This window comes from Mastigoproctus giganteus, chromosome 13 (assembly GCF_048544385.1).
Source record: "Mastigoproctus giganteus isolate SK-2022 chromosome 13, ASM4854438v1, whole genome shotgun sequence".
Classification (NCBI taxonomy): Eukaryota; Metazoa; Arthropoda; class Arachnida; order Uropygi; family Thelyphonidae; genus Mastigoproctus; species Mastigoproctus giganteus.
In genome coordinates, this window is record NC_143587.1 from 89,948,033 (window position 1) to 89,961,890 (window position 13,858).

Below are 13,858 nucleotides of genomic sequence, written 5' to 3' on the forward strand. Positions count from 1 at the left end.
TTCCCTGACCTTTCCGCATCCTCCGTATTTGATGGGCACAGACTCGAATCCCGGTCTAATCAAGAAGCATGTGTTACGCACTGCTGCTCCTGCCCACCTGGCTACGGAGGCACCAGTTCTGCATAGAGGCAGCAGTAAACCCAAAATAACATATCAATTGGTTGGTGCCACCAACCAATTGATATGTTATTTTGAAATAACAGAACGGTGGAGAATGAAATAGATCTAAGGGTAACTGAGTCAAAATGAACTTCTCTGAGCAGGGCAGACAGGCTTATATGGTTCTCTTAATGACATTCAGGAATTTTGTCCAATGGATCAAGGAGTTGATTATTGCAATATCTTGAGACCAGAATACAGGTATAGAATCCTCATTTTAAGAAGAATGTGAATCTGTTGGAATGGGTGGTGGTAAAAGATAACAAGATTAATCAAGGCCACAAAAGAGTACTCTTACCATGAAAGACTTCAGCTCAGCAAATTTCAGTGCTTCAAAAATGGGCACTGGAGAGGAGATTTGATTAGAGTGGTTAAGGCTTTAAACTGATTGAATAAACTAAATGCTAATGATATTTAGTTTTTTAATAAGACTGATGCAGGTTACATGTGGGAAAATTTGCAAATTTTCAAATCAAGTAGCATAATGGACAAAAGAAGAAGGAAACTGATAGTCTATAGAAAGCTAGCATAGCAATGAATGTTCTTTGATGTACATGATGTGGTAAAAAAAATTTAAAGCTAAACTTTTTCAATTAAAAAATAATCAATGATGGAGATTGAAACTGAATATCATCCTAGATAAACTAAAATTCATTGATGGAATTTTAACAGAAATTTACATTTTTTATAAGTTTTACTGTTTTTGGTATATCAAATAAACCAAGCATGTCAGTTAGAGGGGATGAAATTAGGGATTGGTTAACAAATCTTTCTAAAAGACTCAAAAATAAAATTTCATTAAATCAGTACCAAAGAGTCAATTTTGTTAATGTGGACATAGTAAGGGAAATAGGTGCTTTACACATCTACATATATGTTTAAAAGAATAACAGGAGGGGAGGGGATTATGCATCATTCATAGTATATGGCATGTAACTCATGGAAAGTTAATGTTCTATAAAAGAAAAGTTAAAAAAAAAAAAAAAGATTACAATCAACTTACTTTTTCATCACTATTTCAGATGCTCCTTTTGTAAAAACTCGGAAGCCACCACCCTCTAGTGGAATTACTGTACTCATAGATTTTCTAACCGAATTAAAAGTATATACTTTATGTAATCTTTCCTCTGGCATGTCATCTCTAATTGTTTGATAATCCTTGCCTAATTCTAATACAAATCCAAGTAATGCACATTCAGTCTTATTTCCCACTTGCTTTGGTAAATCTCCTAGACTGTCTGGCGGCTGAAACAGAAATATTTTTAAACAACTGGTAATTAACTGAGAAATTTCATTTAAATTTAGAATAAGTAAAAGCAATAAATACAATAATTTATTCTTTATGTTGCTGAAAAGAAAAATCTCACAGTATTATTCACCTTATTTTGAAAATACAGTAAAATTTCATTAATAGCTCAATTTTTGGGTTTTACAACGAGGAGGTTTGTAAAAATAAGGTCTGCCAAAAATGTCAAACCTTAACCATCTTAAATAGTACATATCCATTGATGTTAACTTAAGCTTTGTCCAAGGATAATAAGGATTTGTTTAGATTTTTCTTTTATTTATAACAGAATCCATGAGAAAAATAAAGAGTATAATTGAAATGAAAATACTGGGTGGTTATAAAATAAGTTTCCCTATTCAGGAGACCCTAGTGTCAAAACGGTTAGAGATAGGGCTGTGAAAATTGGTGGGTATGTCATTTAGGGTATGGGGAAGCGATTTCTAGAATTTAAAAAAAATAGTTCAAATTTCTGCCACAAGGGGATAAAATGGCACTGTAAACATGAGATGGAATACTTAACTTAGGATTAGATTTTAATACCAGAACTAAAAAAAATACAGATATTGTTCAATGTGTTTTCCTTCACTTGAGATGACATTCTGAAAACGGAGGACTGCATGCAACACAGTCTCACATAACATCTCATTGGGGATGTTGGCTACATGCTGTTTAATGCTTGCTTTCAAATCGACAAGCGTCTGTATGCCACCATGGTAAACTCTGACTTTCAGGTATCCACATAGCCACAAATCAGGGATTGAGGTCTGCTGATCGGGCTCGCCAGAACTGCAAAAAGTCTCTAAAAATGATGCGATCATTTCCAAATGTTGAACGGAGTAGTTCCTTCACTTGCCGACCAACTTGGGGAGGGACACCAGTGCATGCTAGTTACCGTACACCATGAGGTGTAGACTCTTCAAAGAAAAATGATCCAATTATAAACTCTGCTGTGAATCTACACCATACTATAACGTATGGACTTTGTAGTGGTCTTTCATGCACAGCAGATGGATGAGAAGTTTTCCCTATATTTGGCAGTTCTGTGCATTTACAGCCCCATGAAGAGTAAAATGTGCCTCATTAGACCACAAGATCATTCAAGCCCATGTATTGTCAAGTTCCATATGAGCTAGAAATCATAGAGCAAAGTCTACTGTTCGTTGTTGCTGATCACAAGGCTTTAGTTCTTGCACTATGTGAATCTTATACGGGAACCAGCGTAAAATTATTCAAAGCACTTTACATACAGTAGACCAAGAAGGTTCAAGTCGCTTGGCACACCTCTGGCACTACTGACTGGTAGTATTTCACATTCTGACCATTGCAACCGCCACTTCATCCACTACCTCCGTTCCGATATGGGGTCATCCTCTGCCCGGAATTACACCCAACTCCTCAGTTGCTTCAAATTTCTTTATTAGTTTTCGAAGCCCCACTGACATCAAAGGTCCTTTATGCAAACCTTTAAGTTTCCGATATTCACGTAGTGCTGCATTAGCGTTACTATTATTCTGGTAGAACAGTTTTACTAAAAGAGCATGTTCCTTTTTTTGTAAGAGCCATAATGGTTATTGACGGTGGCCTTTCTGCTTTTATCTAACAGGATGTCATTTGAGTAAGCAGCTTGTCTTGAAGTAAACAACAACTTTTACATATGTGCAGCACTGTTTTTTGCCTGGTGGCAGAAATTTGAATTATTTTTTTTTTCCTTCTATAAATCGCTTCCCCATACCCTAAATGGTATACCCACCAATTTTCACAGCTCTATCTCTAACTGTTTTGACACTAGGATCTCTTGAATAGGGAAACTTATTTTATAACCAACCGGTATATAATCATATAAAATAATATTACATAAACTAGTAGAAGCAGAACCACAGTATTAATATTAAAGGAAACACGCTTCCCCATACCCTAAATGGTATACCCACCAATTTTCACAGCTCTATCTCTAACTGTTTTGACACTAGGATCTCCTGAATAGGGAAACTTATTTTATAACCAACCGGTATATAATCATATAAAATAATATTACATAAACTAGTAGAAGCAGAACCACAGTATTAATATTAAAGGAAACACAAAAACAATTAACTCTTTAATAAATAAAGTAATCAATTTAAAGAAAGAATCCAATTTCATTTTAAGGGTTTATGTCTTACATACATTCTTAAGTAGAGCACAAACATTAACTTTCCATTTCGTAACTGATAGGAAAAACTTCATTTTGTTTGGTGGTAGGCAGTTCTTCTGATGTTGGAATTACTACAGTAGAAATATCACTATTATTCACCTTAACAAAGTCCTGAATTTCCCCATCAAAATCCATATGCTGCTTCAGAGTCTACATCCTATCCTAACAAAATCATTTTTGTGCCGTGTTTTTCAATGACATTTTCACAAAAGTCAGTATTTGTGAAATCATTGATTATTGCCCTTGATGCAATACCATCCCAAGAAAATTTCTTGGTGTTAATGGTGTTATTAAATGGTGTTTAATGATTATTCATGGTGGTATTAAATAACACTATGAATAGCAACCAAAAATTTTTTATTTAGCTGCAAATTTTTCCCTCCTATGTTATGGATGAAATATCTTATCAAATATCTTATGAGATGGCGCTGTCTCCCTTTACAAATTCCAGCTGTGAATTACAGGCTTCAAAAAAGTGATGTGTTTGCCATTTTATTTACTTAATTGTTTTATTGTATTGTATTGTACTTTATAAGTAGCATTATAAAGTAGCCTTCTAGGCATGCTGGTTAGTTTTTTTATTATTTTAGATAGAGTTTTTGTAGGTTACTACTTGATATATACTTAAAACCACTGTTTTGTTTGAATCTCGAAGCCATTTTTTGTATGGAATTCAGTGGTAGGGAATTCAAATTTTTAATTGTGGTCAGTAGGTAGCTCTAATGTAAAACTAGATAGATTAATGTATATCACTGCATTTAAGATCCTATTAAATAGTGTAGTATTGATAATTAAATAATCAATTAAATTTATGGATCTTATTAATTTTCAATATCATGCCCCAGACTAGGGCAGCAAAGCAACGGGCACAAAGTGGCAGGAGTGCTGTAACTCGGGGGAAGATTCTCCAATGCATCACAGCCTAAAAAAATGTGCCAAACTCTCTGGAACAGAACATGATCTAGCAAAGGAAGATGCCTTTGTATGTGCTAGGTGCACAGGTGTCTTTATGAGGAAAATGCCAGACGTTTATCAAATTGTAACAATAATAACTAAGAGCAAAGTGGAGAAGAAATTGTTGAAGTTAAACATAAGAGAGGCACCTGGGATGGATGGGATCTATCCAGTTATATTAAAGGAAACAGCAAAGGAACTAAGTAAACAATTAGCCAAAATTATGAGAGCATCCTTGAACTCAGGTGAAGTCCCCCATGGACTGGAGATGTGCATATGTATCCCCAATTCTCAAGGGGGGGGGGGGGATCTAAGGGTCACATGAGTAATTACAGACCAGTTAGTTTAACTTCTGTTCCGGGTAAAATAATGGAGTCACTGGTTAAAGAAGCATTGCAGGATCATCTAGACAAGACTGCAGCAATAATTCAGACACAGCATGGGTCTGTTAAGGGAAAGTCTTGTCTGACAAATTTGATTGGATACTATGATGTGGTTACAAAGTAACTAGATGCAAAAAATAATTTTGATATCATATACAGTCAGTCATTTGTTGTTTTGTTATTTGGTTTTTAGGAGCATTTGCAACTAAGGCCATATTGCTCCATGAATATGCGGTGGTCACTCCCTGACCATTCTGCATCCTCCATATTTGGTGGTGACGGGCTAAAACCCCGGTCTAATCAAAAAGCGTGTGCTACGCACTGCTGCTCCTTCCCACCTGGCTATGGAGGTGCCTTACAGTCAGTCCTCGTATAACACGTGTGTACACCACACGAATTCGATCATACATGATTTATAAATAAGGGAACGATATTGTATATAACACGAACCAAATTTGCTTATACACGATTCGCCTTTGTGTTTACAAGAAATGGAAGTCAAACGCGGAATCACCCCAACTGAATGCAATATGATAGGAATGAAGAGAAGATTCTGAAAATGTATTTATGTTTTTTTATATCAGTGAAGGGGAAACACATTTCACCATAATAACGTAAAAACCAACGCAATTCCAGCTTTCGGTATTATCGCAAATGCAATTAGATTGAGTTTACTACCAGTTTATAACAGATTCCACTATCAGAAACACAACTGGAAATTGTTTTTATTGTTTTATGGTAGTAACCCCTAGAAATGTGCTTTAGTAAAATGTGAGGTGTTAATAGTGTGTCTCTGCCTTTATGGTGTTGTTTATTCAGTTGCTACACGCACTCAGCTTTGTTTATGTGTATCAAGCGTGCCTCCTCATTTTGTAATTGTGCTTTATTCCCTAAAAATGAGTAAAATACTTAAAAGGAGTGAAAAGGAAGCGTCCTGGTGAAGACGCTACAGATTCAGAGAGAAAAAGAAAAGCAATATCGATAAACACAGGCAGACTGGGTCAAAAATTCTTACCCGGGAAAATTTTTAGTGGCCTCATACTAGTGTTTATGGCCAAAATTACACTGGCCTACGGCCCACCGGGGTTTCCCCCGTTAAGGCTTATGGCCAGTCCATCTCTGTCGATAGACAAAAATATGAAATTGTGAAACGCTTTGAGCGAAATGAAAGACAGTGTGATATTACACGTGCTACAGGCCTAAATGAGGCAATGCCAAGAATTAGAAAGAATGCAGAGAAAATAAAAACAACTTTCATTGCAGGAACAACTCAAAGTGTAATTAAAATCCATTAGATTAAGACACAAAGAATTGGAAGAGATGGAACGGCTGTCATCTGTTTGGATAGAAAATCAAGCAAAAGCATTAGCAATATTTTATTACATAATAGTCGTAATAAAATACGCAAGTATTTTTTTACGATTATTTATTGTGTGTGATAATGTTTTGGTTACAAATGTGTGTTCAATCTTGGGTGGTCCGCATCTAACCCTATTTTTCCCATAGGGCCTGTTGTTTATATTGCATGATTTTGCATTGCACGAGGGTTTCTAGGAACACAACTATCATCCTATATGAGGACTGACTGTACTTGGATTTCAGAAAATCTTTTGACACTGTTGCACATGGAAGATTACTGTGCAAATTTGAGCAGTATAGTATTAAGGGTAAGTTGTTACAATGGATAAAAGACTGGTTGAGTGGGAGAAGACAGACAATGATAAATAATGGACGCTGCTATTCATCAACTAATGTCATTAGTGGAGTCCCACAGGGTTTGGTGTTGGGCCCACTGTTGTTTTGTATATTTATCAATGATTTCGATGAAGGTATATCAGGCTTAGTGTCGAAGGTTGGCAGGGTTGTTAATGACAGTATTGGCTGAGTAGTGGCAACTGAAGTTTAAAATTGACAAATGCAAAGGATTGCATATAGGTATAAGTAACCCCAGAGAAATGTACCAACTGTGTGGTACTACACTTAGGGTCGTAGAAAATGAAAAAGACCTGGGAGTGATTGTGCAGTCAGGTATGAAGTTTTCTGAGCAATGCAGACAGGCTGCCAGAGCAGGTCATGGGGGTATTGTCAAGGATATACAGAAATTCTGCTAGCAGGGAAAGGATGTTTATGCCTTTGATTAAGTCAATGATCAGTCCATGCCTTGAGTACTGCATACAGGTCTAGAGGCCTAATTTTAGGAAGGATGTAGATTTACTTGAGCGTGTACAAAGAAGGGCAACAAGATTGGTGAGGAGAACGAAGGGGGGGTCCTCTTACCAAGAAAGGCTTAAGTTATGCAAATTTCAGTGGCTGGAGACTAGGCACCTATGAGGTGATATGATTGTGACGTATAAGGCCTTGAATGGGTTGAGAAAGCTCAATGCTGATAGGATTCTTCCTCTTACTCAGATTACAAACCTGAGGGCAGAATTTTAAATTGATGAAAGACAGTTGTATATAGCTTAAATAAATTCAAGGACCTGGACAAACTTTTAGAGAGAATGGATGTGTGAAATGCTTTTTTTTTTTTTTTTTTTGGCTGATGCTATATAAGCTCCAGGAGCCTTACTCACCTGTAAGCTCGAACGTTTTTTTATTGAATAATCAAGTGAAATTTCAGTATCATTAGCTACCTATTTTTCAAATTGAACCCCATAATTTCTCACTGACATAGGTTTTTACTTTTGTAAATATCGATGCAAAGTAACTGTTAAGTTCATCAGCTGGGGTATCTAATAGTATCCCATGTACGTTACATAAGAGTCCAATCTGGCTTGTCTTTCTCTTCTTTGCATTTATATATGTGAAGAATTCCTTATCCCTACTCTTCGCTCCCTTTGCCAGTGATTTCTCATAATCTGCCTTTGCCAGCCTAACCTTTTCTGTAGCATTATTACAGATCAATTTGTAGTTGTTATAGGCATCATACTTTCTATTGCTCTGTAACTTTTCCATGCCATATTTTTCTGCTCAAGTAATCTTGCAATTTCATTATTCATCCAACTTGGAATCTTCCTCATGGAGTATTTTTTTTAATGGTATATACACATTCAAGGCTTCTGTGATTAATGTTCAATTGTACTTGCTCTCTGTGAGATATCTATCCGGTTAAAGAGGCAAGGTAGCACCTTAAGTTGTCATAATTTCCTTTCCTGAAATTATAACCCATTCCTTTGCCTTTAACTACTGATATCTCTCTCTCTTCATTTTCCATTGTAGAACTCTGTGATCTCTTCGTGCTACTGGGTCAGCCCTATTATGCCATCTTGTTCATGCGTGAGGATCAGGTCTAGAATATTCTTTTCCCTAGAATATTCTAGATCTAGAATATTCTAGGGAAAGATCAGGTCTAGAATATTCTTGATATAAATTGTAATCATTTAGTTGATTTAAAAATTTTGTACCCCAAGTCGAGTTTCCTTTCCATTTGCTCCAATCAATTAGAGGCAAATTAAAATCAGCCATAATAAGACATTCATGCTTACTTGTCCATTCCATTTGCATGTAGAGGCTCTCATCATAATCTTCACAATCACCTGGCCTGTAGATTATTCCCATTGGGCTGAAATGGAAAAGTGCTGCAGCACAGGACAGAGTTTTGAAGTGGCTATGCCTTCGTGCAAGTTCCACAGACCAGGGTTCAAGCCTGTGACTAACTAAATATGATTAAAATTTGTATTGATGATTTATTGTACGCTCTACTGACCTGGTAGTCATGCTGGAGTATAAACAAGAACTTTTTTTTTAAATCCACATGGAAAGAAAATACTGGGGGAAATGCAAGTGATAGAACTATCCACTGAAGATTTATAATGAGTGGTTTGAAAGCATATCGACCTCATGAGGAAGCCTTACACACAAAATCAATGAGGAAAAAATTACTAGCCTGGGCTAGTCATTTTTTTGAAAACTGAGTACAGGTAATCTGTAATATTCTCTGATTAGTCCAAATTTAACCTCCGTGAATTGGATGGTAAATCTGGCACAGAACTGAAAAAAAAAAAAAACTTGTCACCCCAACTGTATTCTATCAACAGTAAAGTTTCCATTGGGATAGATAGAGATGCATAACAAGGAAACAAGTGGGCTGAATATATTTTATAAATGGCAATGTTAGTGATGATTACTACACAAAAATTTAAAAGGACACTTTTTTTACTCATTATTAGAGACCTCATTCAAGGAATAGAAAATTGTGTTTTCCAACATGACTGTGCCTTTCCACACTGCCCATAATATAAAACATAATCATTTAATACAATTTCTAGCATTCTTATTTTAACTTGTTTTGAATATTCACTATTTTATCTTTTCTGACTAGGTGAAGAAATTCTTGCAAGACTGAAATATCTGATCCCTATCATGGCAGAAACAGTCCTGATTTGAACTGAATGAAAACTAATGAAATGATATGAGAAAGAAAATTGCTACTTAAAAAAAAGGCCATCAAGCAAGAAAACATTACAAGAAACCATTGTTTGTTACTATGAACTAAGCAGCGATAATATCAAGAATCTGATAAACTCCATACCAGACATGTGCAAGACAGAAATTAAAGATCATAGTGGACCAACAAAATATTAATAACTGTTACAGAAGACACAACAGTATCTTATTTGTTTACTGCTAGTATATTTTTCCATCTTATTATATAATATGATGTCAAATGTTAGTCACAACAAAAAGGCATTCGTATGGCCTGCAATGTATTCTTGTAACTCAGTGTTTCCCAACCTGTGAGCCGCACGTATGCTTCAAGTGTGCTGCGGAAAATGCAAATGAAAAAATAAAAAAAAATTTTTTTTCATAAATCCAAGTTTTATAATAAAAATTAATTCAAGTTAAACCATTCGTTTATTTATGCTGCACTGATCCCAGCCCCATCCAGCGGTCAGTGTGACGTCACGTTTTGATTCCTAGTACTAGATCTGTTCACCTTTAATCCTTTATTCACCTTTTGATTCCTAGTAGTAGATCTGTTCACCTTTATTCAGCCATTCTTATAATTTCAGAGACTTTCCCAGAAACCCTGCAGTTCTGTAAGTGCAACTTGTAAGCAGCATAGTAAGAAATTTCCTTTGTGTTTTTATATCTCTAAAACATCATATTCAGTTAATTCGTATAGAACAGATATTTTCAATTAACCGTATTAGTATATTCTAGAAGTAACTTTAATTTTTTTTTAGAAATGATTGAGCAATGTATAAATTTTTAGTGAAAAGAAATCAGAAGAGGCAAATTGATAACAATGAGCTTGGAGAAAATGACAAACAAAAACGAACAACCATCAACATCAAAAGAGAAGAAAACGTCGTAAATATGATGATAATTTGGTGATGGGATTTTCGTATATTGGTACCCAAGATTATCCTCTATCTTTATGTGTGGTATGTGGTTTAAAATTGTCGAATGAATCAATGGTGCAGAGTAAACTGCAGCATCATTTTTCTACGAAACACGAGAATTTATCATCCAAAACTGTGGAGTATTTTTAAAAGACTTCTGGCCTCTACTAAAAAACAAGGTACAGAATTTTATAATATGGCTAAAATATCTGATAAAGTGCAAGAAGCCAGCTATTTAGTAGCCGAACTGGTGGCAAAAAAAAAAAAAAAAAAAAAGAAGAAAAGAAAGAAAGAAATCTCACCTGACTGCAGAAAGTCTGATTTTGCCAGCATGTTGGGTAATCATGAAAAGTATTTTGGGAGAGGAAGCTGGGAAAAAAATAATGACAGTACCATTCTCGAACAGCACAATTAGCATGCGTATAGAAAAAATGTCTGATGATATTGAAAAATAAGTTGTTCGAAATATCAATAGCATTGAAAGTAGATAATTGTACAGATTTTAGGGGTAAATCCCAATTAATAGCATTTGTCAGGTTTATCAAAAACGACACAATTATTCATCTTTTTTTTTTTTCCTTTTTGTGGTATATTATGGAAGTCGTGTTTCGGCATTTGTACTGACGGTGCTCCTGCAATGACAGGAGCATTAAAAGGATTTCTAAGCTTAGTAAAACGACACAATTCAAATATTATTACAATACACTGTTTTAGACACATAGAAGTTCTAGTAGCAAAGACAGTCGTACCCAATTTAAAACTTGCTTGATCAAGTTGTTAAACTTGATCAAGTTGTAAGTGGTTAAAATCGTCAATTATATCAAAACTAGACCACAAAGAAATACGTATTTTTGGAAAATTATGCGAGGAACTGGAATCTGATCATTTCTCTTTAATAATGCAATCAGGTTCGGTGGTTATCAAAAGGAAATGTAATTATGCATATGTACGAATTGCATGGAGAAATGTTCTTTTTTTTTTTTTTTCCACTGGAGCAATCAGAATTTTGTGATTACTTAAGTGATGAAATTGGTGCTGTAAATTAGCTTTTCTAGCAGATTTATTAGTGCTGCTTAATAAATTAAATATCAGTATGCAAGGCCCATAAGAAAATTTACTTACTTCTACTGACAAGCTGTTTGCCTTTAAAGAAAATTTGAGCATATGAAAAAAATACGTAAATGAAAAAATTTAGAAATGTTTCCCTTAACTGCCAAAATTCCTAGTACTAGTACTCTGCCTTGATCATGAATTATGCTAAAATAATTAATGTAATAAGCGAAACATTATAGCTGTTAAAGACAAAAATTGAGCATTACTTTCCATCCCTTGATACCAAAAAATATTTCTGGGTAGAGAACTGAGTGAGTGAGTGATGGGGGTTTAATGCCGCACGAGCTGCTGGGGCTATAGTGTGCCTATTCATAGGAAAATGATAAAAATCAAATTTCAGATATAATCAATTTATGTTTTATTATAGTGATGTTTTAGAATTTATGATACATTCCAATTTTTTTCAAAAAAGAGAAGAATTCATTGATGTTTGCATCGTTACCAATAATATGTTTTAATATCTTCAGCTCCGGAAGATTTTTTAGGGAAAGGAGGTTGGATATTCTGTCCTGATCATAGTGAGGGCAGTCAACAAGAATGTGTTTGACTGATAAGTGCGAGGAACAGTGTGGACATTGAGGAGGATCCTCTCCTGTAAGTAGATGAAGGTGAGTCAGATATGTATGTCTTATCCATGCGCATGCAAGCACTACTTCTTCTCTTCGTACTGTTTTGGTGCTAGAGTGCCAAATCTGTGGATCCTGTTTAAACTGATAAAGTTTATTATTGGTTTGGGTGTGCCATAACTCTTTCCACAGTGCAAGACATGTTGTTTGTATGATATGATTATAGTCATAGATTGGAATAGGAGCAAGCGTTAAATCATAAGTTGATGGATTTTTGGCAGTTTTGTCAGCCAGTTCATTCCCTTTTATCCCCGAATGGGCTGGGATCCAGCAAAAGGTCACTGATTGATGACGTTCCTCACTTTTTAATAAGAGGCTTCTGATTTGGTTTAAAATAGGATGAACCTTGTAAGAAAAGTTTTGTATTGCTGTAATTGAGCTTAGAGAGTCAGTGTATACAATATATTTTAGAGATGGGTAGAGATTCAGGTTTTCTAAAGCTAACTTTATTGCATGAAGTTCTGCAGAGAAGCTGCTATACTTGGGTGGAAGGGAAGCAGAAATGATTGTAGAGGGAAATACTGCTGCTGCTGCTGCTCCAACGGCTGAATATATATACTGATTGCCAATATATACTGATTTGGAGCTATCAGTATATATTGGCAATAAACTAGCATATTTCTGAATATGGCTTGCATGGAGTTGTTTCACGTTGAGTGACAGTAGAAGATTCTTTCCCCATTTTTGAAGATAAGTATCACAAGTTAATTGTGGAGGAGGTGTCCAAGGTGGGTGAGAGCATTTCACTACGTCTAGCCTGTTGACATTAGGAATATTCCAACTCTGTGATTTCAATTAGGCGTAAGCCTGCCAGTCTTATTTTACTAGGTTTATTTCTATAAAGGTTTTGCAGTGGTGGATTAAAGAGATATGGCCCAATAGGATGCTGACAGCAACTTTGTATTCGGGCTGCATAATTAAGAAGCAGTGTTTTCCTGCGGAGACAAAGAGGGGGCTCATGTGCTTAAATATATAAACTATGAGTAGGAGATGTCCTGAATGCACCATGGGCAATCCGCAATGCACTATGCTGTATAGGGTCCAACCAGCGTAGTGTACTCTTTTGGGCAGAATCGTAGATTGGAGCACCATAATCCAAACGGGATCTGATCAATGCTGCTCTATATAACAGAAGCAAAGATGTACGGTCTGCTTCCCGAGACATTGCAGATAAAGCTCTGAGTATGTTCAGTTTTTTGAGGCAGGAAGTACACAGCGATTTAATGTGCTCAAAGAAATTTAATTTTCTGTCAAGGAATAATCCCAAGAATCTGATATTGTTGGTTACTGGAATGGTAAAACTGACATCTGAAGTTCAGGATCTTTATGCATTTTTCGTTGATTACAAAAGTGGATTGCAACAGTTTTCTGCTGAGATAGACGATAGCCATTGAGTCCTGCCCACCTTTGGACCTTATTCAAGGATAACTGCAGTTGCCGTTCAATGGATCTCATATTCTGAGAATGGCAAGAAATGGAGAGATCATCTGCATAAAAATAGGTCTCAACTGTATTTGGAAGTTCTTCTGTTATAGAATCAATTTTAAGGGCAAAGAGGGTTGCATTCAATACAGAACCTTGTGGCACTCCTTCTTCCTGTAAAAATGTCATAGAAAGCGAGTTGTGGTATCGAACTTGGAAAGAATGATTCTGGAGAAAGTTTCTGATGAATATAGGAAGGTTGCCTCGTAGACCAAGGGCATGGAGGTCGCTGAGAATGCCATGACGCCAAGTAGTGTCAAATGCCTTCTCTATGTCTATGGAAACCAAAACGAGATGTTCATTTTTTACGAAGG

At 35.7% G+C, this 13,858-nt stretch overlaps 1 protein-coding gene across 9 annotated transcripts in view; it reads right to left on the reverse strand.

The window, feature by feature from the left end:
• The window catches only part of PMCA (plasma membrane calcium-transporting ATPase 3), a 1,183,542-nt gene that overhangs the window by 593,671 nt on the left and 576,013 nt on the right, over positions 1-13,858 (reverse strand). For all 9 annotated transcript variants that reach the window (XM_090387939.1, XM_090387938.1, XM_090387937.1 and 6 more), the window contains one exon: positions 1,163-1,404. In XM_090387939.1, the coding sequence (XP_090244065.1) occupies positions 1,163-1,404 (242 nt within the window). The remainder of the gene's footprint in view (positions 1-1,162; positions 1,405-13,858) is intronic.